General features: G+C 30.9%; 1 protein-coding gene across 3 annotated transcripts in view; it reads left to right on the forward strand.

Annotated features, from left to right (window-relative positions):
- Positions 1-25,311, forward strand: part of Hasp (Hig-anchoring scaffold protein) — a 278,761-nt gene that overhangs the window by 67,600 nt on the left and 185,850 nt on the right. The window contains exon 6 of one of the 3 annotated variants that reach the window (XM_065500846.1): positions 3,619-3,916. The exons of the other annotated variants lie outside the window; for them this stretch is intronic. Within the exon in view, the coding sequence (XP_065356918.1) occupies positions 3,619-3,662 (44 nt within the window). The 3' untranslated portion in view covers positions 3,663-3,916. Of the gene's footprint in view, positions 1-3,618; positions 3,917-25,311 lie in introns of those variants that run through there. 3 annotated transcript variants of the gene reach the window in all.

Here is a 25,311-nt window from a genome sequence, read left to right on the forward strand (position 1 = left end):
AATTTTTAATTTCTTCATACAGGTAGGCCTCCATTTACGCGGTTTGTTGGGCCCAAAAAATAGCGTGTAAATCAAATTCGCGTAAAAAGAGGTCCAGATTTATAACGAAATGCTTTTGTGGGACCAATAATTTTTTATATTGCGTAAAACAATACATCAGTCACATAACAAAAAAGAAATTGGGACCTAAAAATCGCGTTAAATAGAAAACACATATGTACATACATAAGCGGACGTAACTACACAAAAATTCAAAATGGATTATTTGATTGATTAAACAATTATTATTGATTTTATAACGTATCCTGTAAAAACAATAAAAATGTAGTTACGTCCGTTTGCATTTAAGGCAACGATATATACTTTAAGTAAACTTATTTTATTTGTACTTTTAAAAACTTACTTAAAACAAGAGTAAAAAACTCAAATAAATGAAATATTTCTTATCGAAAATTAAGGAAAAAATTCAATTAAAAAAACAAAATGTTCTAATACGTAAAAGAGATCAAAACATAACAAAAAATTCATAAAAATTAACGAAGTTTTCAAAAAAGAAATCTGTTATTCGCTTGTGTTTTTTCGTTTCTGGTTTTTTGTTGACGCGTTATATGAAAATCGTGTAAAAAAAGTCGCGTATTTGAAAAAATGGTTGCTAATTTGAGTTCGCGTTATATCGAATTCGCGTAAATAATGTACCGCGTAAATGGAGGCTTACCTGTATTTTATTTTTGTTTAATTTACAAGTCATCTGGTTTGTATTATGATTGTCTATACATGTTTCTCTCGGATGTGGTGTAGAAGGTAGACTGTATTTTTCGTTTACTCTATTACAAAATTCTACAAAATTCTTTGTTAGATTTTTCATTTGAATTTGTATGAAAACTATTTAGTTTTATACCTTACACCTTAACTAAACTAGTATGCACCATGAAATGAACTCAAAAATTAAGTTTCACTTTGTATAGTGTAACTCTGCAATAACTACTAACTTTCGTTTCGTAGAATAATTTACAGAAAATAAATCGAAACGTAAAATTTACGTAGATTACTATTCTAGGGTTAAATGTTATGTACTATAAATTATGCACCCTTTTGATTTGATGAACTGCTTCAATATGTAATATGAAAATAACACTTTGTAAATTTTTGGATGGATTCTCCTCTCCAATTCTTCAACAAATATGAATTTTGTTTTCATATCTTTTTAAGAATTTGAAAACGAAAAATTTTTTTACTATAAATTCATTCATTTTGAATTTATTTTCAAAATTCAAAAAACAGAATGAAATAGTTATTAATCTGTCCTACAACCTTAGAGGGTATGTACATGCGTTTATAAAACACTAATGGTGTTTTCTTTACTGAGAAAAATGTTCCATTTATGCTACCATTGGCGCAGGGATATGTTCCATTCTAAAAATGTATGCAAACATGTGAAAAGTTGTCGTTTTCCTTTCTAAATATGTTGCATAAATAATTGGTAAATATGTTACATATTTCACCCTCAATTATATTTCAGGTTGAGATAATACCCTTTTTTGCAACTGCGTTAAGTACTTTTTGCAATTGAGTAACAGCTCATTTCTATGATTGAAAATCAGTGTTGTTAATGTTGTTGGCAAACACACCCAATCGAATGTCGAAAGTCGCTTTAACAGTGTTAAATATCGCTTTTTAATACAAAATTCATTCAATATTTGGCACGCTAAATATACACACACCCTCAAAAGTGAGTAAACACAGCGTATTTTTTATTTTTTAAAGATCATGAAAATCATTATAGTCCGACTTAAATCTTTTTTTTTCAAAACCGAATCTATTAATCAACCCAATCTTCAAGAAACCTAAACTTTAAAATTTTAATCGATGGATAAATATTAAAATTTTTATTATCTTTTAAAAAAAAAATCAAATAATTTTTGGTGTATACTCACTTTTGAGGCTCACTGTGTTGAGTGTAAAATCAAGAAATTATTTTGTTCCATTCTAATAGAAAAATGTTTCACTTTGCAAGGGTGTGTGTAACATGATAATAATATTACACATTTATAAGGCATTTTTTTTGAAAAGAAAACATATTTATAACCAAAGCCATATTTATATCCAAAACTTAGCATGGATTTAACATTTATAATGCTAAACGCATGTTAATGAACAATCATGACTGTATACATAGGTATATCTTTAAACAACAGCTGTTTTGTGTCAAAGTAAATTTGTAAATAGACGTGAAACATATTAGCGGTATTCACAATGTAGAGCAGACATGCGCAAAAATAAATTTTCTCACCAATACACTTACTCTCACCAACACATTCAATTCTTTATTTAATTCAGTGCACCTACAAACACACAAATACAAAAACTGAAAAAATAAAGAAAAAGTCTCGTTGAGTGGACAACGACTACTAAAATGTAAGAGCTTAAGAATACGTGTGATTTGATTTTCCACAATTGTGGTATGGGCTGCGCATGTCTGATGTAGAGTACTTGACCTGGTAATGTAGTAAAAGAGCACAATATCAAAAAACTAAAATCAAAATACATTATAAATTGAAATGTTTGTCAATAAATAGCTTTTCTGCTTTTTTACTAGGCCAAGTACTCTACATTGTGGATACCGCTTTTATAAAAATTTGTATGGGAAAAAGATAAAATTAATTAATATTTTGTTCTCAAATAGAAATTTCAACAAATACACAGAAAAACACGATTTTTTAACATTGGGTCTTCCGAAGCTGTAGTCGAATTTTATAGATTTAAGAAGCATTTGAAAGATAATTATATAATCTTTAGACTACATAAATGATGCAAATGCAATTCTTTTGAAAAGGTTTTTTGTGACGAGAATTTCTACCACATATTTCTAATAATTGTTTACATTTAACACCAACATTTAATATGATAAAATTAGTACATCTAATACTATATAGATCTGTGGTCATATGGAAGAGTAGCTTAAGTCGACATAAGGGCGAATCGATAACGAAAAAGCTCCTAAGTAGAAAATGTGTAAAATTTTCTCTACTTACCAATACTTTTTTTTAAATCGCTTACCTAAATTTATTATCAAATATATTAAGTTACAGACTTTTTGTAAGAACAATAAAAATTAAACAAAATTGGGAATATTTCATAAATTATTTTTTCGACTTAAGCTATTCTTCCATACGGACACAGATACATATATATGTATGTGTACGGCGAACCTCTTGAGTTTTTACTAAAAGTTTATAATATAGAATCAAGTTTATTTAGGTTTGGAGTAGGAATAAACAAAAATCAAAATTGTGAACAAGTACTAAATGTGGGAAACTATTTTAGGAATTTTAAAAGTACTAAAAAATAAAAGCTAAATGTAATTGAATTGAATGTTGAACGAAAACTGTGGCAGTAATCACATGTAAATCATTTGCAGTTTTAAAAATCTATTTTGTTGTAATCTTTATATTTTTGCTTCTAACATTCATACATAATTAATTAGTTATACATACATTTATTTATATATACATACATACATGAATTAAATTAAGTATATTAATAATATAAACTTGTATTAACATCTGATATGCACATAAATAATTTATATTTAATTTGTTTTTTTTTTATGTTTAAAAGCAAATAGCGACACAAATTCTACAGTTACCAAACAGTCGTTGTAAAAGTATGCGACATTGTTAGTATTGAGATCTTTGGGTGAAGTTCCCACACAGTTTCTCCTAATAAATCATAAACTGCTTCCGATTTCCTTCGTTTAGTTCAATTTGTTTAATTGTTAGAAAATATATTTATATACTTATATATATGTATATGTTTGTATACGTATTAATATGTTAACAAAATATGCTAAACTATTTACTTATATAATCGTTATTTAGATTTACAGTTAAACTTTGTTGTTATACCGTTATGTCAATAAATAAAGTTACCGCAAATTATGCAATTGTTGTTTTATTCAATTAACTTACTACATAAGTACTTACTTAACTACATACATACAAACATACAAATCTACAGACTTAATTTTCTTTTTTATTAAAGTATAGTTACTTACTACTTACTATACATATTTGCGGTAACTTTGAGTCAAGATTCCGTTCACATCTACCCATAGAGATAGATTAGTATTCAACTTATAATTTATTAGGATTAATTCGTTTTAAACATTTCAGAATTAAATTTATCTCGAAAGACAATTATGAAACACCGCTATCAAAAAGTACCATTCCAACTCGACTTCAGTTATTCTTAACTTGAATTGTCCCCGTGTGTCCATATGGCCACATAAATAAGATGTTGCCAAATGTGCACATCAAATCTAAACAAATGTCACAAATTTTGTCGAACGTTTATTGCTGATTAATATTATTAATTATTTAGGCTCAAGTTCATTAAATTGATTTCCTTAGAAATACAATTTATTTTATTAAATTTTCATAATTCTAAAAAATACTGAAAAAGTTACCCAGCAGTTCTAGGAGACAATACCGATCTAGTGATTTTACCCATCATTTAGGGTGGTAGCTAGTTACTTCAATAGCCACGTGACTAGTCATTTTAACACGGGCATGTCCTAGGCAGGGGGTCAATTGTCTATTTTTGATTACAATGGGACTGTCTAATAGCTGGTCCAAAGTAGGCAACGCATTGGATTTACATACTGGTTACATAGCGTCAGTTAGCTTTGTAACTGGTTACTTGATCAGCTACTTGACTAGTTATATTAACACGTGCATGTCCTAAGCGGGGGGTCAATTGACCCTTTTGATTACATTGTGACTATCTGATAGCTAATCGAAAGTAGTCAACGCTTCTGGTGGGTAAAAAAATGCAGTACAAAAAAAAGTTTGAAGTGACTTCACCATAGGTTACTAGGAGACACTAAAGTGACTATTGACTTCATGCTATGTTACATAGGATACCAGATACTTAAGCAAAAACAAAAATTAACTGTATGAGAATTATATCAACACAATTTGTATAAAACCAGTTTGTACGAATTACTCACAAAACGTTTAAAGTGACTACACTCCAGATTACTTAGAGACACTTAAGTGTAAGTTGTCTTCACGCTAGATTACTTTTTTTTTTTTTTCTTGGACCAGCACTCAGGGGATGACCCCTACTCATGCAAAGCATTGTGTTGGAACTAGGAAAATAGGTTATGGGTGGGAGGATAGAGGGAGTAGTGTTTGTGGACATTAGATTTGAATTTTCCTATATTGAAAGTGGCAGGAAAGACTTCAGGAGGAAGATTATTCCACATACGGACAGTACGGCTAAAGAACGAATTTTCTCTGTAATGTGTTGTGCGATCCACTGTCCAGTCGACAACGAATTGGTGAGCCCTTACAGAAGAACGTGTGTTGCATAAAAAACTACGGGTTTCGGGAACAAGTTCCCTAATTTCTGCAGAGCACATACCATTGTAGTATCGGTAGAACAGTGAAACACAACCCACATTGCGACGATGTTCCAGTGAGTCAATAGAGCTGGATACCCTACTGTCACCGATAAGCACCTTCGCCCTCTCCTGTACGCAGTCGAGTAACTCCAAAATAGACTTCGAAGCACCGGCCCACACATGAGAGTTGTATTCCATTTTAGGTCGGATATAAGTGGTGTAAATAGTAAGGAGATCAGATGGAGTGAAGTAATTCTTACACCGTTTAAGGAAACCAAGGCACTTGAATGCTTCTTTCGACACTCGAAAAATGTGTTTTGTCCAGCGGACATCGCACTGAATACTCATGCCTAGAACATCAAGAGCTTCTGATTCCTTAATATTTACACCACCCATGAAAACAGATGGAGCAACATGATCTATTGTCCATTTGTGTGTTAACATACAACATTGAGTCTTGCGTGCGTTGAAATCGACTCTATTCGCACAACCCCATTCAGAGATTGTCACAAGATCTTGGTTAAGCGTGTCATTCATGTTTTGTCTCATTGCCCCAATCTCCGACAGGCTTGGTCTATAATTGAATGCATATGAATGGCAAATGTTGCTGTCATCTGCAAAAGAGTAGATAGGATTGGAAGTTTGACGTAGAAGGTCGTTTATAAAGATAAGAAATAGAGTAGGAGAAAGAACGGAGCCTTGCGGTACCCCTGAATTGATCTTGAACTCGTTTGATGAGATTCCATCTATAACAACTCTCCCTTTTTAGGAATTGGCGTTACATTAGCAACCTTCCAACATACTGGAAATTTGCCGGCACGGTATAAAGTGCTGAAATGTTAGCTAATGGACGAGCTAGCGTCGAAGAGCACTGCTTCAAGACCAGTGCTGGTATACCATCAGGCCCAGGAGACTTATTTATGTTGAGATCCGCTAAAACCCTTTTAACTGCGCGAGCGCGAAAGAATATATTCGGCATAGTAACAGATACTCTTTCGAGCTCGGGCAGTGGTTGATTGCTTTCCGGTAAGTTCGAATTATTTGCAAATAATTCAGCCAAAAGGTTAGCTTTATCAACCGGGTCAGTGAATGATTGGTCATCCCTTAAAAGAGTAGGAATTGATGAACTAGCATTATCCTTAATTCTTTTAACGAATGACCAAAAGCTTTTACTGCCCCGAGGAGCAGTAAGAACTTTGGCACGGAGGCGCTGCTCGTGTAGAGATTTTTCACGCCTCAGCACTTTGGCACACGAAGATCTCGCCTTTTTGCGTTGCAAATCAGTTTCTGCATTTTTGTTATAACGCCAGATTCTGAATGCTTCCTCTCTAGATCTGATTGCAATTTTGCACTTCTGATTAAACCAGGTTTTTTCCATAGTTTTAATCGAAATTTTTTTTGATGGAATGAATGTTTTCATCCCCATCATAATTATGTTTTCGACCATTTTCGCCATGGCATTGACACTATTGTCTAAGAAACAAAGTTTCCAATTAAAATGCCTAAAGAACTCGTTGAGCTCAGCCCAACGAGCCTTTTCGTAAATAAAAGTTGAGCGTTTCGTAGCTGGTCGTGAAACGTTACGAAGTTCAGAGAGCGAAAAGGAGGCTGAAATGGTACAATGATCTGAATTACCAAGAGGTGCAAAAACATCTACTTCATACTTGTCAGGGTGTGAAGTTAGAAAAAGGTCGAGGATGTTATTTTGGTGCCCATCAACGCAAGAAATATGCGTTGGTTCATTCACTAATTGCGCAAGGTGATTGTGCGCCGCGAATAGTTCAACATATTGGCCTTCTGTAGTTGTATGACTTGAATGGTGAAGCCAAGAGGAATTGTGAACATTAAAATCACCAGCAACAACAATTTCACTGTTCGGACAACTCTCAAGAATCTTCGATATGGAATCGGAAAGGGCATCGAAGCTGGATATAGTAATATCCCTTCCCGCGTTTGGACTTCTATAGAGAAACCCGAAGTGCAAACAGTGTGCCCTGATTTTGAACTTAACCCAGAGACAGTTAAATTCTACATCATGCGTACCTAATGATTGCTGGTACTAGTACATAACTTCAATGCGTATGTACATGCAATGCCCCGATGAAATTTAAAAAGCGACAGAAAGTGATACCCAGGAATCTGAAAATCCTGTGGATCAGCATTATCGGATACCTGCGTTTCACATAAGGCGAAAACATTCGGCCGATGGAGACAAACATGAGCATAGACGGAGAAAAAATTCGCTCTTAGCCCCCGTATATTGCAAAAGTCTACCCTGAAGCTACCTGTCATTGCAATATACTGAAAATTCAAATAAATTGTCTATTTTTATGATATAAGTTACAATAAGATTAATTGCTGTTTATAAGACTCGTTTAGTGACCAGTGTTATACCTTCGTCACCAAACAGTCAAACAACAATTAATACAATTGTACCAATATCATAAAAAATTAAAGGAAGTAATGGAAAGCGGACAAATTAGGATGGGAAAATAGTAACACAATGACGAGAGGCCATATAAGCCCTGATCTGGTCATTGCGACAGAGAAACGGCCCGTAGTGCCAACACTATTGATGTTGTGTTGACTCTGTTCTCTGAGAGGATGTTTTAGTTGCTTGTTTGTTGTTTTGCTGTGGTTGTTGTTAGTGGATTTTTGCGGTTTATTTTCTTAGGTTTCTTTTTATTTTGGTTTGTCTTATTGTTTTTGTTGAATTTTGTTATTATTTTTGTTATATTTATTTTGTTATTGTTGTATGATTGTTTTATTTTTCTTTTAAGTATTTAATTTATGTTGTATTGTTTTGTATTTTTAATTGTAATATGTTGATTTATTTGTAATATTTTAATTAAACGACGCGGACACAAAAACATAAGTACATATTTTTTATACTAGACGGATCACGACACTTATTTGGATGCGACGGACGACAGAACACTACTGAGGAGAATAAAATCAACTCAACATCCCAGCAGTTCTAGGAGACAGTACCGAACTAGTGATTTTACCCACCATTTAGGGTGGAAGCTAGTTACTTCAATATCCACGTGACTAGTCATTTTAACACGGGCGTGTCCTAAGCAGCTGGTCAATTGTCTCTTTTTGATTACAATGGGACTGTCTAATAGCTGGTCCAAAGTAGGCAACGCATGGCTTCACATACTGGTTTCATAGCGCCATTTACCTTAATAGCTTTGTAACTGGTTACTTGATCAGCTACTTGACTAGTTATTTTAACACGTGCATGTCCTAGACCCTTTTGATTACAATATGACTATCTGATAGCTGATCGAAAGTTGTCAACGCTTCTTTCTGGTGGGTAAAATAAAGTACAGTACAAAAAAAAGTTTGAAGTGACTTCACCATAGGTTACTAAGAGACACTAAAGTGACCTGTTAGATGAGATATCAGATTACTTGGGATGTATAAAGGACCTAATTGTCTTCTCTCTGCACTACAAAATGCACACACGTGTCAACCCACCAAAATATATAAATTGGAGTCAGCCAAGTGATAAGACATTTGTGACAATTACTGTATTTAAATAAATAAATATATAAAAAATAAGAAAACACACATGTAGACTTATAGTGTATGTGTATCAAAGTAACGTCAGGAGAATTTTGCCCTATTACGCGTGCTGGGGAATTGTGATCTTGGGTGACACTGATTTAGACACACGGCAGAATGGAATCCATTTTCGGGATTAGCCACCACCACCTCATCAGCTCTCTTTTGTGTCGATGTAAGTGTCGCTTGTAAACATCATCTATTTAACTCACCAGTATTACAGAAATAGAATAAAGGACTTATATCAAAGCTTTCTTTAATCTTATATCTATTTATACTTTGATTGAGTTAGATGAAGTTTACGATCTTTTTCAGAGTTGTATTCTTTAGTATTATTACTTGTTTTTATTCTATGCATTCCATTCTGCCGTGTGTCTAAATATAACTTTTTCAGTATTCTTTAGAATTATGAAAATTTAATAAAATAAATTGTATTTCTAAGGCAATCAATATTGTGAACTTGAGCCTAAATAACACTGTTCAACAGCATTTTTGGAACAGACTAGCGACCCTAGATAATTTTTTGTAGAATAATCCGTTTCGTCCATTTAGGTAAGTTCAGAGACCTGTCACAAAGTGTCAAAAAGGTGTCAATTAACCCCTTCCTAGGACATCCCCATGTTAAAGTGACAGGTCCCCTTCATATAAAGTGTTAGAACTGGAACCGGTCCCTACCACTTTGGAACTGTCACGTGATAAGTTTGGTGTTAGTTCCTTTTCCCATAGGGATACTAACTGAAAAATTGTTGTAAGTTAATATCTGCGAGAATTCTTATTGTCAGAGTTGTATTGTGGAATTGTATGGAGATCATTTTTGTGGAAGATCTTAACCCCCTATCTCCTCTATTTAGGGGTTAATTTGACCCCTTTTTTGAGAAAATCGAAAAAAGTCCTTTTAAGGATTAAAATATTCTACGAAATAAATAAATAAACCTAAATATCTCTTGAACTAAAAGAGATAACTTACATATATTTACATATATTTTGTAGATCTCCTTATGGACTATTTACATTTTAAATTTCAGCTCATTCGGATCATACTTGGATTTTTGGAGATATTATTAAAAAATGTGAGACCCGATATAGCGAGTAATTTTGCTATTTAAGCGTAAAGGGCTCTATTTACAACTTTTGTATCTTTGGTGCCTCCAATGAAATTTTACGGCAAAAAGTTTCGTAGAATATTTTAATCCTTAAATGTCCTTTTTGAAAGGACTATTTCGATTTTCTCGAAAAAGGGGTCAAATTAACCCCTAAATAGAGGAGATAGGGGGTTAAGATCTTCCAAAAAAATTATCCCCGTAAAATTCCACAATATAACTCTGACAATAAGAATTCTCTCAGATATTAACTTACAACATTTTTTCCAGTTAGTATAATGCTACCTTCGATTAAAAAATTTAAACTTTGACCCACTGTAAAAAAAATCAGATCAGTCTGTCTCAATTTGTTGGACAGTGTAATTAATAATATTAATCAGGAATAAACGTTCGACAAAATAACCACTAATAATTTAAAAAAAAAAAACAGTTTTTGTAAAAATGTTGCCATTAAAAAATTACTTTTGCAATTTAATTTGAAAGAATAGAAATGTGTACGTGATTATCGTTCTAATGAGATATTAAATACAATAATATATGCTAAAGTTATTAAAAATTTTCCAGGCCATTAATGTGTCTCTGGTAGTGTTTATAAAAAACCGACTTTTTAAAAAACCGGTTTGTCGGTTAACCGAAAATTGGGCTTTTTTAGAAAACCGGTTTTTCGGTTAACCGACATCGAAAAAACCGGTTAACCGTCATATATATGTAGAAAACATAAAATGTCCAATAAAGTATATAAGCTTTAAAATTTGTAGTTTTTAGTAGTCAGGAATGGTTAATATTAAATACTTATGAATATACAAAAGTGCTAAGTCCATTTTATTTTGTAAAAATTTCAAAATTATTATCTCAGTCAAATGGAATTAAGTATAAATATGTTACTAAATATATAATATACTTCTTTTTATTATTGGTTTATTCATTAAATTTTTCTGATATGGAACAGAAAATGTAGCAAGTCCCAAAAAAGGACCTATAAGATGCAAACGCACTTCTTCTTAGCTGTGATTATTTGTCATTATAAATCATACCAAATAATTAATAAAACTCCATTATCAGATTTCAAAATATTTTAAATTATGGATTTTGGAACGTTGTTATTTCTGAAAAGGACTTTGTACACTAAGCTAACGAAATGAATAATAAAATAAAATTTTAAGAACAAAACACACTAATGAAGTCAAATTGATTGAAAGAAGGTATGCACATCAAATTCAACTTGACGTTTGGTAAAATCATCACTAAGTTTATAATGAATCATTATTAGTGTTTATAAACCGGTTAACCGAAAACCCGGGTTTTCTTCGAAATCTCGGTTTTTTGCGAACCGGTTAATTTAAAATGTTGATTTTCGGTTAACCGGTTTATCCGGTTTTTATCACTCGGTTAACCGGTTTTTAAAATTTGGGACTACAATTAATAAATCTCACGTTTTTGTTAATTTTTAATATTTATTGTATACACATTATTGGTCTTATTTGAAACCTAAACTGCTGGTTTACAATACAAACCTCTTTAGATTAATATTTTTAAGAATTACAATGATTCTAATTAGTAGAGGACGATGAGTTTACTTTAAAACTTTCTCAGAATAAATTGCACATAATGAAACTATTAAAATTTAAAATTAAATTCCGCATAATTCTATAAGTTTTGGCTAAATCTTACTAATGATTCATTAAAAACTTAGTGATGATTTTACCAAACGTTAAATTGAATTCAATGTACATATCTTCTTGCAAAAAATTTGACCTCATTAGCTTTTCAGAAATATTACAGGAAAGACAAAAAACGTTCTAAAATCCATAATTTGAAATATTTATGAAATCTGAAATGGAGTTTTTTTATAATGACAAATAATCGCAGCTAAGAGGAAGTGCGTTTGCATCTTATAGGTCGTTTTTGGGACTTGTAACATTTCATATCAAAAAGTCGAGGTGATAATAAATTTCAAAATTATCAAATATTTAATTAAAAAAGTGATTTACATTTTTTGGTTGAAATTTAATGAATAAACCAATAATTAAAACAAGTATTATATACATATTTAGTAACATATTTATACTCAATTCCATTTGACTGAGATAATAATTTTGAAATTTTTACAAAATAAATGGACTTAGCACTTTTGTATATTTATAGATATTTAATATTAACCATTCCTGACTACTAAATATTAAAAAGTTTTAAAGCTGTATATACTTTATTGGACATTTTATGTTTTCTACACATATATGACGGTTAACCGGTTTTTTCGATGTCGGTTAACCGAAAAACCGGTTTTTTAAAAAAGGCTAATTTTCGGTTAACCGACAAACTGGTTTTTTAAAAAGTCGGTTTTTTATAAACACTAATCATTATTAAGATTTTGCTAAACTTTTAGAATTCTGCGGAATTTAATTTTTATAGTTTGATTATGTGCAATTTATTCTGAAAAAGTTTTTAAGTAAACTCATCGTCCTCTACTATTTAGAATCATTGTAATTCTTAAAAATATCAATCTAAATAGGTTTATATTGTAAATCAGCAGCTTAGGTTTCAAATCAGACCAATAATGTTTGTACAATGAATATAAAAAATGCACAAAACTATGAGATTTCTTAATTTTAAACCTAAATTTTAAAAACCGGTTAACCGAGTGATAAAAACCGGATAAACCGGTTAACCGAAAATCAACATTTTAAATTAACCGGTTCGCAAAAAACCGAGATTTCGAAGAAAAACCGGTTTTTCGGTTAACCGGTTTATAAACACTAGTCTCTGGCCACTAGAACAAGAAATGTAGGAACAAAATTAACATATTTTTTGAAATATTATTACTTAAAATATATCCATTTGTTTTCGTAGGACATCGTTAACCTATTCGCAGGGATGACCAAAGAAATAAATTTTTTTTTATTTTTAAAAATTGTGTTAAACAAATTTCAGAATTTTTTTTTATCGTCATATTGAGAATATAATATTGGGATTTATTGAGAATATAATAATAGATTTTGCGATTTTCGAGAAAAACTAATTTGTTGGCCATTTTTTTGCGAATGAGTTCAATTTCCTTACTGTTATGAATTTTAAGTAGAACGTATTTAGAATATCATATTCCAGTAGCTCGTTTCTGTATTTCTCGCATCGGAAAACTTCTCACATGAAGTGTGAAACAAAAAATTCCAATCGTTTCTCGATGTGAGAGAAAAAAGTGTTTCTGGATTTGAATGCAAAAACAGACAACACAGATTCTGTTCTTACGAAAGAAAGAAATTAGAAAAAAAACCAAAACAGTGAAAGGCTAAAAAAATTTAAAATGACAAAATATAACAATTGTGTTTTATTGATTGTCATCATTTAAAAATAAAACAAAAAGTAAAGTGTGGCGCTTAAATCTGCTGAATTTAAAACAATAATTTAGAAACACATTTTTGTGTACTTACATGTGTATATATAATTATTTTATTCAAACTCTGTGCTACTTGCATTTTCGGCTGATTTGGGTTCCATATTTATACATACCAAGTTAAAAATATCCATATTTTTTAAAATTTAGTTTTTCTCACACCAATTTCAAATGTGACTTGTTTTGACAGTTCTTGTGAGAAACTTTTCGCAAAATATTAGTTGTGTTCGCGTACTTGATAATTTGTAATAATTTGTACAAATTATCACTGGAAGTTACGGGATTCCGTTCGTTTACTTTTAAAAACTTGTAACGAGAGAGCAAGAGAGTGTTAAAAGTGACAGTTCGTAGATAGAGAGCATGCTATTTTTTACTGGACATTTTTTGTCCAGTAAAAAATATCAACATGAAAAATATGTTTAAAACAAATTGTTGCAAGTGTAAACAAAACAAAAAAAGTTGAAAATTAAAACAATTTACAAGTCTTGCAAAGAAAAGAAGTAAAATAACACAAAACAAAAGTTTTAAATTGATTTATAATAAAATACAACTTATTTTTACAAATTGTTGTTCGCGTACTTTTTGGATATTTTTTTAGATTGAGAGTAAATATATTTTACTCTCTAAATTAAAGTTACTGGATAATTTTTACTGGAAAGTACTCGAACACACTTATTGTTACAGAAACACTTTTTCTCACATCCTTCAAATAATTGCTGGAAAATTATTTAAATGACAGATAATTCTCGCAAACTCAAGATACAGAAACACTTGTGCGATAAAAAATCATATTTTGTTTCATTTTACACTGTTTTTGTTGCAATTAAGGTTTTTAATTTCCCGACCTTTTATGATTCCCGGGAATCGGGAAATTTTTTTCTACGTTCCCGGGTACCCGGCTATTCCCGAAATATATAATGATACTGTAAATTAGGAATATTATAGACAAATTTCATATAAAAACTTAGTGTTATAATTATTAAATATCAGATCTTCGAATTAATTAATAAAATTTGAGCTTAATTCACTAAAATCTTAATCCGTAATTAACAAATGTCAGCCTTTCATTCCATAAATCCCTTCCTAATATTTAATTTTTTAGATTCATTCCAAAGACTTTGTTTAAGCTGAATTAATTTTAAAGTTAATTAATAACAGAATTTATTCAAACTTTGAATGATTAAATTTTTGTTAAATCAAATCATTTCCAAAATTAATTGAAAAAATTGTCTTAAACTTTTTTGCACTAGATTTGAATTGAAGAAAAATTTAATCATTTAATAAATTTTTGAAGCTATTTTGTTATGGATTTGAAGAAGATATTTAAAGAAATTAGAATGATTCAATAAGAAATAAATTCTATAAATAATGAATTCTCTTTTTAAATTTTCATACGAGAAACCCCAGATAAATAATAATAAGCGGTCTATTATTGCTAAGATATAAGCAAAAAACTTTTCACTGTTTTTTGTTGAAAAAAACAGAGTTCTAACTTGTTTTCTATGTATTTTCGTCAGTTTTTAATTCCCGGGATTCCCGACTAAAAATCCCGGGAATCGGGTAGTGAAAAATTGGCAAAATTCCCGGGAAATTTGTACCGGGAATTCCCGGGATAAAAACCCTAGTTGCAATTCAATCGTTTCATGCGGAAAGTTTTTCGATTCGAGAAATACAGAAACGGGCTACAGATAAATTTAAATATATTCTAAAAGTTTTATTAAAATTGGAAAACGTAAAACCTTAAATCGTGAAGGTCAAATTTTTCAATATTTGGAATTTCTAATGGAAAGATAGCGAAATATTATATATTTTTGGTCTGATTTTGATGAAACTTGAGAAAAATATAACATAAATTCTAGTATTTATAATAACAGCACAAAAATGGAGATTTAAATTAACACATGAAGGCGACCCTTTACAACGTTTAGCTGTGTGTCCTAATAATTGATAATTCTTGCTCCTCATGAGATGTCAAGAGATTGTGGAGGATAGTATAAATCGAAAGTTAATATAAATAACTCCGGTTTGTGATTTTTTTCATTCAATTGACCTTTCGAATTTGTAGACATCTACAACACCATGGAATTTTAATTCATCAACAATTTCTGAATTGGGAACATCTGAAAAAAAGGTGCATAAATAGTTCCTTTTTTAAAATTGAGTTGTTCATGAAATTTATATGTAATATCGCATTTTTTAGCATCCGTAAACTTTTTGCCAGTTAAGTAATCCTTAACAAGAATAAGTAAATTACCGTTTCTTAATTAAGAAATAGAAATTACTTCTTTTCTAATGAGATGAAGAGCTCTGTAAACTGCAAAGCAAGAATACTTAGCAAGAGGTTTTTTTTCGTCAACTGCACTAACAACAACATATTGGTTTTGAGGGATTTTGAGTAGGAAGAGAAGGGAAGTCAATTGTAGACTCATTTCTATTTATTTTTTTACGTTTAATTTGGGGACTTCGGTCAGCTAATATACCAAACCAGTTTTCCCCTATAAGGGAGGGACCATGGCCATACTAACAACAATCGATCTAATTCATAATAACTAGCTTTATAAGTCGTTAATAAGAAAAAATTAAAAAAAACAGTATTCATAAACGTTTAATAGTGTTAAGGTAGGGTCACACATGACAAATATTTGACGAAAAAGACGTAACCACTAAATAAAATACATTTGAATTCTTTTATTTATATCAAAAACTTATTTTACTTAGGATGATTCAAAACAAAAAATTTAGTTTTATTTTATTTCATGCTGTTTGATCTTACAAAACACTTGTAAGAGTAAACACGTAAAACAAATTTGTGTTAAAAAAAGTGGTTACGTTTTTTTGAGCAAATATTTGCCATACTTATAAAGGTAGGGTCACAACCTTTATAAGTATGTTATAAACCATTCATAAATTTGGAATATTTATTGTAGCTTCGACACTACTTTAAACCTACTTTAAGGTATTCTTTTTACATTTTATCTTGAAAAATCGAATTTTAAAGATAATTGTTTATAAATTTGCAATAATAGAGGATAATATTGCAATCGATAAACGTAATTTTAACTCCGCTGGGAATATGTTCCACTATAATAATATACGATTCTGATTCATATTCCACCGGCACTGAGCTACATAAGGTGAGTTTGATTGTCATTTTTGTCATTTTCTTTTAACCTGTAACGACATGTAGTAATAAAATGTGTAAACATTGTAGAAAAAGGTCCACAGAATCTAATATACCCACTCCGGAATTAAAATTATGTGTTTATTCATAGAAATTCTTTAAATTTTGTTAAAATTTAACAAAATGACAATAAAAATATGTTAATAAAACAAATCATAAAACAGTTTGTTCGTCATTCGAATACTTTTAATAATTGAAATAAACTATATAAAAACGTTGGTATATTAATACATTTTATCATAATATAAATTTACTAGAATCAAATATAGATTTTTTGTTTAAAAATAATTTTTTATCTTCAAAAATGTATTATTACTAAAAACAAACAATGACAAAAATAGAATTACCGAATATTGTATCCTAATGACAAGCAACACTACCAAAAACTACGAAAAAGGGGAATAACTGAGAAGCATTGCCAGCTTAGACAAAAAACAGTACATTAGTTATTGTGCATTTATCAAACGTTTATGAATATAATACTTTTATTAAAGGTTTTTAAAGCTAAAGTGTTTGTTAACAAATTTGTGCTTTAAATCTGTAATAACTTTTTATTATGAATTAGACCGAATATTTATAACTGGGAAGAAAGCTCGTTTCTAAATCTTACTAAAATAAAAAGTTTCTTTCTAAAAATATTCTTTTGATAAAAATTATTTTCACCTTCTTATTCAACCTTTTGATGTCATGATTGTTGCTTCATGTAAATTTTCTATCTTCTGATGGTGTTTTTGATGTTTTTTATTGTAAATCAATACAAAATTGAATTTAACTTATAAGTTAACGGTCTAATTCATAATAAAAACTTATTGTAGATTTAAAGCACAAATTTGTTAACAAACATAGCTTTATAAACCTTTTCCGAATGCAAAACCTTCTATCTTTTCAAACATTTTTTTTTAATAATTTCTTCTTGCAATTCATATTTTCTTACTAATGCAAAATTTTAAAAACCAATTATATGTGAAATTCAGTAGTTGCTTTAAAAATATATTTTACTAACACAAGTATACGCGAAAAAAAAAAAGTTTTTTGGCTCTCCTGAAAAGTTGTGTATTTTAACATAGAGGGTTTTGAATATAGGAATATATTGTATGACATTTTGTTCAATATTTTTTTACGTAAGGATAATTATAAAATCTTTAGTAAAAACAGTTGTAAAATTGTGCGAGCAAAAAAATGCAACTCTACGGAAATTTACTTTTTTTTTTTTTTTTTTTTTCATCATTTATTTATTGTATCTTCATTATTTAATGAACTAACAATAAGTGGTTCAAATCTTATATCTAATATTATTATTTAATTAGTCCAGCCAGTGCCGGACGAAAAAATTTTGTGTTCATGGTTGTTTTGGTTAAATTGGCATTCTTCCTTCTAGATTAGGTCTGCTGTGTCCCTCCTTCTTAATCGAGTGTGGCCACGGTTATCTAATATGTTGCGGGCCAGCGGGTTTGGGTGAACTTCAAGTTTTTTTAAATATTTTTGTACGTTTTTCGAGATTTCAGTTTGTACAATGGGCACGTTTAGATCTTTGTGTATATTCGCGTTTTTGATATACCAGGGGGCAACTGTGATCATTCTTAGAAACTTGTTTTGGCGTCTTTGGATCTTTTCTACATTTGACGCTGAGGCCGTGCCCCATAACTGTATGCCATAACACCATATCGGTTTTATGATCATGTTATAAAGTAGAAGTTTACAATCTAAACTAAGCGTGGAGTTTCTGCCAATAAGCCAATTAATTTGAATTGATTTCAATTTCATTTGAGTCAACTTTGCATCTATATGACTTTTCCATGTAAGGCGACGATCGAGATGTATTCCGAGGTATTTCACTTCCGATTGTTGAATTATTGTTTGGTTATTGATATGAATAGGGGGGCATGATTCTCTACGCAATGTAAATGTAATGTGTGTACATTTTTGCTCGTTGACTTTAATTTTCCATTGTTTTAACCATTTTTCTAATTCAAATATGTGGTTTTGTAAGTGACGAGACGCTTCTTGAGGGTTTTCATGAATGCTTAGAATAGCAGTATCATCAGCAAATGTTGATGTATGAGTGCGATTGTTAGTTGGCATATCAGACGAATACATCAAATATAAAAAAGGTCCCAGGATACTGCCTTGGGGGACTCCAGCTTCAATGGGTTGTGCAGTACTTAAAAAGTTTCCCTCTTTAACCTTAAATGTTCGACCAGTTAAATAGCTTTCCAACAGCTTATGTGTGTTTGCCGGTAAATTTTGACTCAATTTGTATATTAATCCAGCATGCCATACCTTATCAAACGCTTGAGAGATGTCGATGAAGAGTGCAGAACAGTATTTATTTTCTTCAAACGCTTTTCTCACCATATTTACAAGTCTATGGGTTTGTTCGATAGTACTGTGTTTTCTTCTAAATCCAAATTGATGATTCGGAATACAATTGTTTTCAGTTAACATCGGGTACAACTTGTTCATAAGTATCTTCTCAAATAGCTTTGATATATTAGACAATAGGCTGATGGGTCTGTATGATTCTACTTTTGTGTGATCTTTTCCCGGCTTGGGTATCATGGTAACCAGTGAAACCTTCCATTCTGGAGGATAATATTCAAGTCGTAATATAGCATTAAAAATAAAAAGAATTATTTTTATTGCTATCCGGGGTAGCTCCATAAGCATCTTGTTGCTGATCTTATCCATACCAGGCGCTTTCTTGGGATTTAAATCAGCAATAGCATTTTCGATCTCTCGAATCTCAAAACGTAGGGGTACGGCTGCTGCAAATTAGGGTGCAACAGGTGGCAACTCAATTGCTTCGTTTGATGTGTTCGGTGTAAATACTTTTTTTAAATGATTAACAAACAGATTCCCTTTTTCAGTATCATTTCTTGCCCAACCACCACTTGAATTTCGCAAGGGGGACTTACATATAACGGGTCTTTTAAGATTTTTTGTTGCTCGCCATAATGAGTAATCCGATTGTGGGGTTGCGTCCAGGCTTTCTAAATATTTGTTCAATGATTCCATTTTTCGAAATTCCAAGAGCTTTTTAAGTCTTTTTATACAATCTTTAAGCTTCGATTTTAGTTGGGGGGATCTGTGCAATTGCCACTCTCTTCGAAATCTTCTTTTTTCATTTTAGAATTAAGAATTAATTCTATTATATCTGAATTTTCGGGGTGTTTGGGTAGCATGTTGAGCAGCCATTCTCAGATTTTTATCGAAATTGATAAGAGAGTGATCGATATTTTCTGGTGTTCTTAGCGGTATGTTTTCCGAGCAATGTGTACTGAGGTATTTTTTATATTTGAGCCAATTTATTCTTGTGCCTGCCATCGCTAAATTACCAGTCGGGGATACAATTTCTAGGGGGCTCAATAAAGTAATAATAGTGGGTGAGTGATCTGAAGATAGTTCCAGCGAGGATTCAATTTGAATCATTTCTCTAGGGATATTTTTCATCACGCTAAAATCAATAACATCCGGTATTTTTCGTGGGTCAGTAGGCCAGTAAGTAGGTTGGCCGCTCGAAAGCACATGCAAACCCATTTTAGAGATTGAGTCGAACAAAACACGACCTTTAGGGGTAATCAGTCGTGATCCCCAGAATGTGTGCTTAGCATTATAATCGCCAGCAGCCAGGAAACGGGGGCCTAGTGATTTAAAAAATCTATTATATTGACTTTCTGTAATTGAGAATCTTGGGGGTGAGTATATCGATGAAATCACTAAGTTTCGATGAAAATCTTCAAGACAGATTGTAGTAGCTTGAAGATAATCTTCGCAAAAATCACACATTAAGTAGTGTTTTATTCGAGCTTTTATTAAAATTGCCGAGCCTCCGCATGCTCTACCTCTGGGATCTTTGGTGTCATATATTACATATCCATTTATTCGAAAGGAACTTCTGGACGTCAAATGAGTTTCAGAAACCAGCATTACATCAATTTGTTGGTTTCTTAAAAAATATTCGAGTTCGTTTTTGTGTTGGCGTATGCCGTTTGCATTCCAAAAACATATTCTTAGGCAGTTCATGGTCTGTTAAGCACAGCCTGCAATAACATTGATTGCATCTTAAGCATTTCTTGCATCATGTTACTCATTGAGTTTGTAAAGTTATTTACCGATTGCACAAGAGTTTCTATTGTAGATTCTAGTCGGGTAAAATTGAAAATTGGCGTTTATTTTACTTAATTTTTTTAATTTTTTTAAAAAAATAATTATAAAAAATTGCTAAAAACTATAACAATGTTGCATTGCCATCATTTACTATTAATACAAACAAATTTTAGGACATTAAAATTCAAAAGGATAAACATTTTATCCAAAAAACGCCATGCTCCTATTCCGTTATAAAAATATAGATATAATTAAGAATTGTGTTATGATTAGAGTGCCGAAATAATTTTAATGGCTAGTTTTGAAATGGATTTTATTGAAATAAAACTAAAAGGTTAGATATTGCAGTAATTAAAGCTGTGTTTCCTAATCCATGGAAGGTGACATCATATATTTGATGCTAACCAAACGAACACATTTGAACATTTATAACTATTGCAACCTCCAAAAGATAATGATGGAAATATAATAAGGAGAAACCAATCCAATAAACCATATATTATTTACAAAAATAAATTAAGCGCCTATGCTTTTCGAAGCAGGTCCTTTATGCTTAAAATGGTGCAGTCGTATGCTATGGAAGGACAATTAACGTAACTTTAATTCATTCCTGTCTGATAGTTTCGATCTGTTACTCAGGCCGTCTGGACACAGATATTCCCTTAAATATTAAATTAAAATAGTAAAAAATTGCAATAGCTTAGTAATCACGTAAGCTATAGGATTCTATGAAATATGAAAAGTGTCAAATATAATGTTATTTACAGTTGTCTTCCGCTGTTTTGGAATTCGTTTACTTACCAAAATAAATGGATATTTGAATATGATTTCATTATTTGTAACTTTTAAAGTCCACATGATGTCATATGATTGTGAAAATATTATTTTAGCATTAAATTTCAGCACCCTTCTAACATTAACTAATCACATCCTTTAGATATTGAGCTCTTATACACTGAGTTTTAAGCACAACACCACAATTATTTGATTTCCTTTTCATAGAGAATATCCGCAAGATTTTAAATTGGTAAAGAAATAAATAAAAATTCTTAAAATTTTCTTTGTTTTCGAAAAATTCACCATATTGAACAGAAAATTCATCATTCGTTAATTCTGTTATCCTTTGTAGATTGCATATCCTTGAATTTATTAGTATTAACAGTAAATTTCTGTACTGTAACAGTTTTATAGTTTTTAGAAATTTTTTATAATTATTTTTTTCAATATTTAAAAAATCAAGTAAATTTTCTTAGGGCACTGCTACACGTTCAATATTTGGATTTGTGATATTTGGATCACGATCCATTGTAATGCCCTAAGGCCACTGCTACACGTTCAATATATATTGACCGCGATCCAGTATCGCGATATTTATTGAATGTGTACCATGAAAATGAAGTATTGATGGATCGCGATCCAAATCGCAGAATAACCTAATTTTGCGTGATCCATTTCAATAGATTGCGATCCAAATATCACAATATATATTGAACGTGTAGCAGTACCCTAAGGGTATATTGTGATATTTGGATCGCGATCCATTTTATTGGATCACGCAAAATTAGGTTATTCTGCAATTTGGATCGCGATCCATCAATACTGCATGCTACACGTTCAATAAATATCGCGATACTGGATCGCGGTCAATATATATTGAACGTGGAGCAGTGCCCTTAGAGTTGCATTTTTTTTCTGGCACAATTTTACTACTGTTTTTACTAAAAATTGTATAACTATCCTTACGTAAAAAAAATATTGGACAAAATGTCATACAGTAATTGCCTATGATCAATAAGAATATAAAAACAGCAGATGTGGACAATTGGATATCTTTTTGAGCCAAATCAGTGCTGTTGAAAATCACATTGCATTTTTTATGCTCGTTACTGTATGTGTTTGCTCTGTGATATAATTTTAATATACATATCGAGGTCCTATATTCAAAACCCTATATGTTAAAATACACAACTTTTCAGGAGAGCCAAAAATCTGTTTTTTTCGCGTATTACTTGAGTTAGTAAAATTTTTGAGCAAAATCAGTGCTGTTGAAAATCACATTGCATAGCGTTGCTTTTTTATGCTCGCTACTGTAAACATATACATACATATATCTCTAATTAGGAACTTTCTAAAGTTTAGGCGTAGGTTAAGTAAAACAATTGAGTAATGAGAAGGAGGCAGTGTTGTTACCTCTTCAAATTTCTCCAAAAAATTATCTTATTAAGAATAATGAGAAGTGAAAAGGAGACAGTAAAATTAAGTTCATTGAGTTTTCATAGAAGTGTTTAGGGTTTTTATCCCGGGAATTCCCGGTACAAATTTCTCGGGAATTTTGCCAATTTTTCAGTAGTCGGGAATCCCGGGAATTAAAAACTGAATAAAATACATAGAAAACAAGTTAGAACTCTATTTTTTAAGAAAAAAACAGTGAAAAGTTTTTTGCATATATCTTGGCAATAATAGACCGCTTATTATTATTTATCTGGTGTTTTTCGTATGAAAATTTAAAAAGAGAATTCATTATTTATAGAATTTATTTCTTATTGAATCATTCTAATTTCTTTAAAATTCTTCTTCAAATCCATAACAAAATAGCTTAAAAAATGTATTAAATGATTAAATTTTTCTTCAATTAAACTAGTACAAAAAGGTTTAAGACAATTTTTTCAATTAATTTTGGAAATGATTTGATTTAACAAAAATTTAATCATTCAAAGTTTGAATAAATTCTGTTATTAAATAACTTTAAAATTAATTCAGTTTTAACAAAGGCTTTGGAATGAATCTAAAAAATTAAATAGTATTAGGAAGGGATTTATGGAATGAAAGGCTGACATATTTTTAATTACGGATTAAGATTTTAGTGAATTAAGCTAAAATTTTATTAATTAATTCGAAGCTCTGATATTTAATAATTATAACACTAAGTTTTAATATGAAATTTGGCTTTAATATTCCTAATTTACAGTATCATTATATATTTCGGGAATAGCCGGGTACCCGGGAATGTAGAAAAAAATTTCCCGATTCCCGGGAATCTAAAAAGGTCGGGAAATTAAAAACCCTAGAAGTGTCTCATACTTAAAAAATGAGAAGTGAAAAGGAGGCTTTGGTGTTAGTTCTTCACGTTTCTCCAAAAAGATTTCTTATTAAGAAAAATGAGAAGTGAAAAAGAGGCAATATATTAAAAACTTTAAATTTCCGAGTTTTAGCCGGATTTTTTCGATTTTTTTTACAAACCATCTCCTGAAAATTTCGAATCGAATAAGAAAAATCAGTCAAATCGCTCCAGCCGTTCTCACGTGATGACATTACATACATGGACCATTTCATTTTTATATACACACAGCCTCAGAAGTGAGTATACACCAGTGAATTTTTTGATTTTTTTAAGATCATAAAAATCATTATATTCCGATTTAGATCTTCTTTTTTCAGAACCGAATCTATTTCAACTCAATCTCCATCAAACCGAAGCTTTTAAATTTTAATAGGACAGATTTTAGGATTTTCATTATATTAAAAAAAAAATCAAATAATTTTTGGTGTTTACTCACTTTAGACGCTCACTGTATATATAGTATCTTATGAGGGTTTCTCACATCAGTTATATTTTTTCGTGTTATTATTTTAAGACATAAGACTATGACTACCGTTTGAATTCCCCAAATATTTTTCTTTACTCGTTTAGCGGCTTGAGTCGTACAGACGGCTTGAGCCAAACAAAAGTACAACTACAAAATACATTGACAAACATGTATTTTGGTGTTGCAATGGGTCTTCAACTCAGTTGGCCATGTCTTCAAGACAACGTCGACGATGCATACACGACAATGTTAAATCCTAGACGACACGTAGGCGACAGCCTATACAAATCGTTGACGACTTTTTCGAACAAAGGGCACTTAAATCGTACACGACAATGTGAGCGACATTATCATGCACATTGCCGTTGACGATCATATGGGTGACAATGTGGTTAAAGTTGTCATCGACGACTATAAACACGACTTTTCTGTCATGTTATCGTTGATGACAGTTAGCTACTTTATCTAGACACTATCCATAATCCGGTCGTCAATATTCCCACTTTGTCACCAGACTTTTTTGTAGAAATAGATTTTGTTTTTAATTAATTTATTATATTAAATAATTTAATTAATGCTTAACATATTTATTAATGCAAATAAAATATATTAAATAAATAAAATATAAATTATACTTTTGAAAATATGATTATATCACTTAATTATTTGTGGGAATTTGTTTGTTTTTTTGACCGGTATTATTCCTGTAAAATGTCTGTCAGTAGATTAGTCTCATTATCCATCACACAACAGGTGTATATTTTTATAAAAATTGTCCTCAATTTCTTCGCTAGTTCTTTTGCTTCTAAGTTGCATTGCGATCTGTAATTTTCTGAACTTTATACGACTTAAACCCAGCATTAGCTTTGGATCTGCGCACAAAATAATCCGAGTATTTAACTTTAAGAGCTGCTTTTTTGATAGAAGTGTTCGGTGCTCTTCCAAAGAGTTGTTCGACATCTTTTGATATT

This window comes from Calliphora vicina, chromosome 2, assembly GCF_958450345.1.
Source record: "Calliphora vicina chromosome 2, idCalVici1.1, whole genome shotgun sequence".
NCBI lineage: Eukaryota > Metazoa > Arthropoda > Insecta > Diptera > Calliphoridae > Calliphora > Calliphora vicina.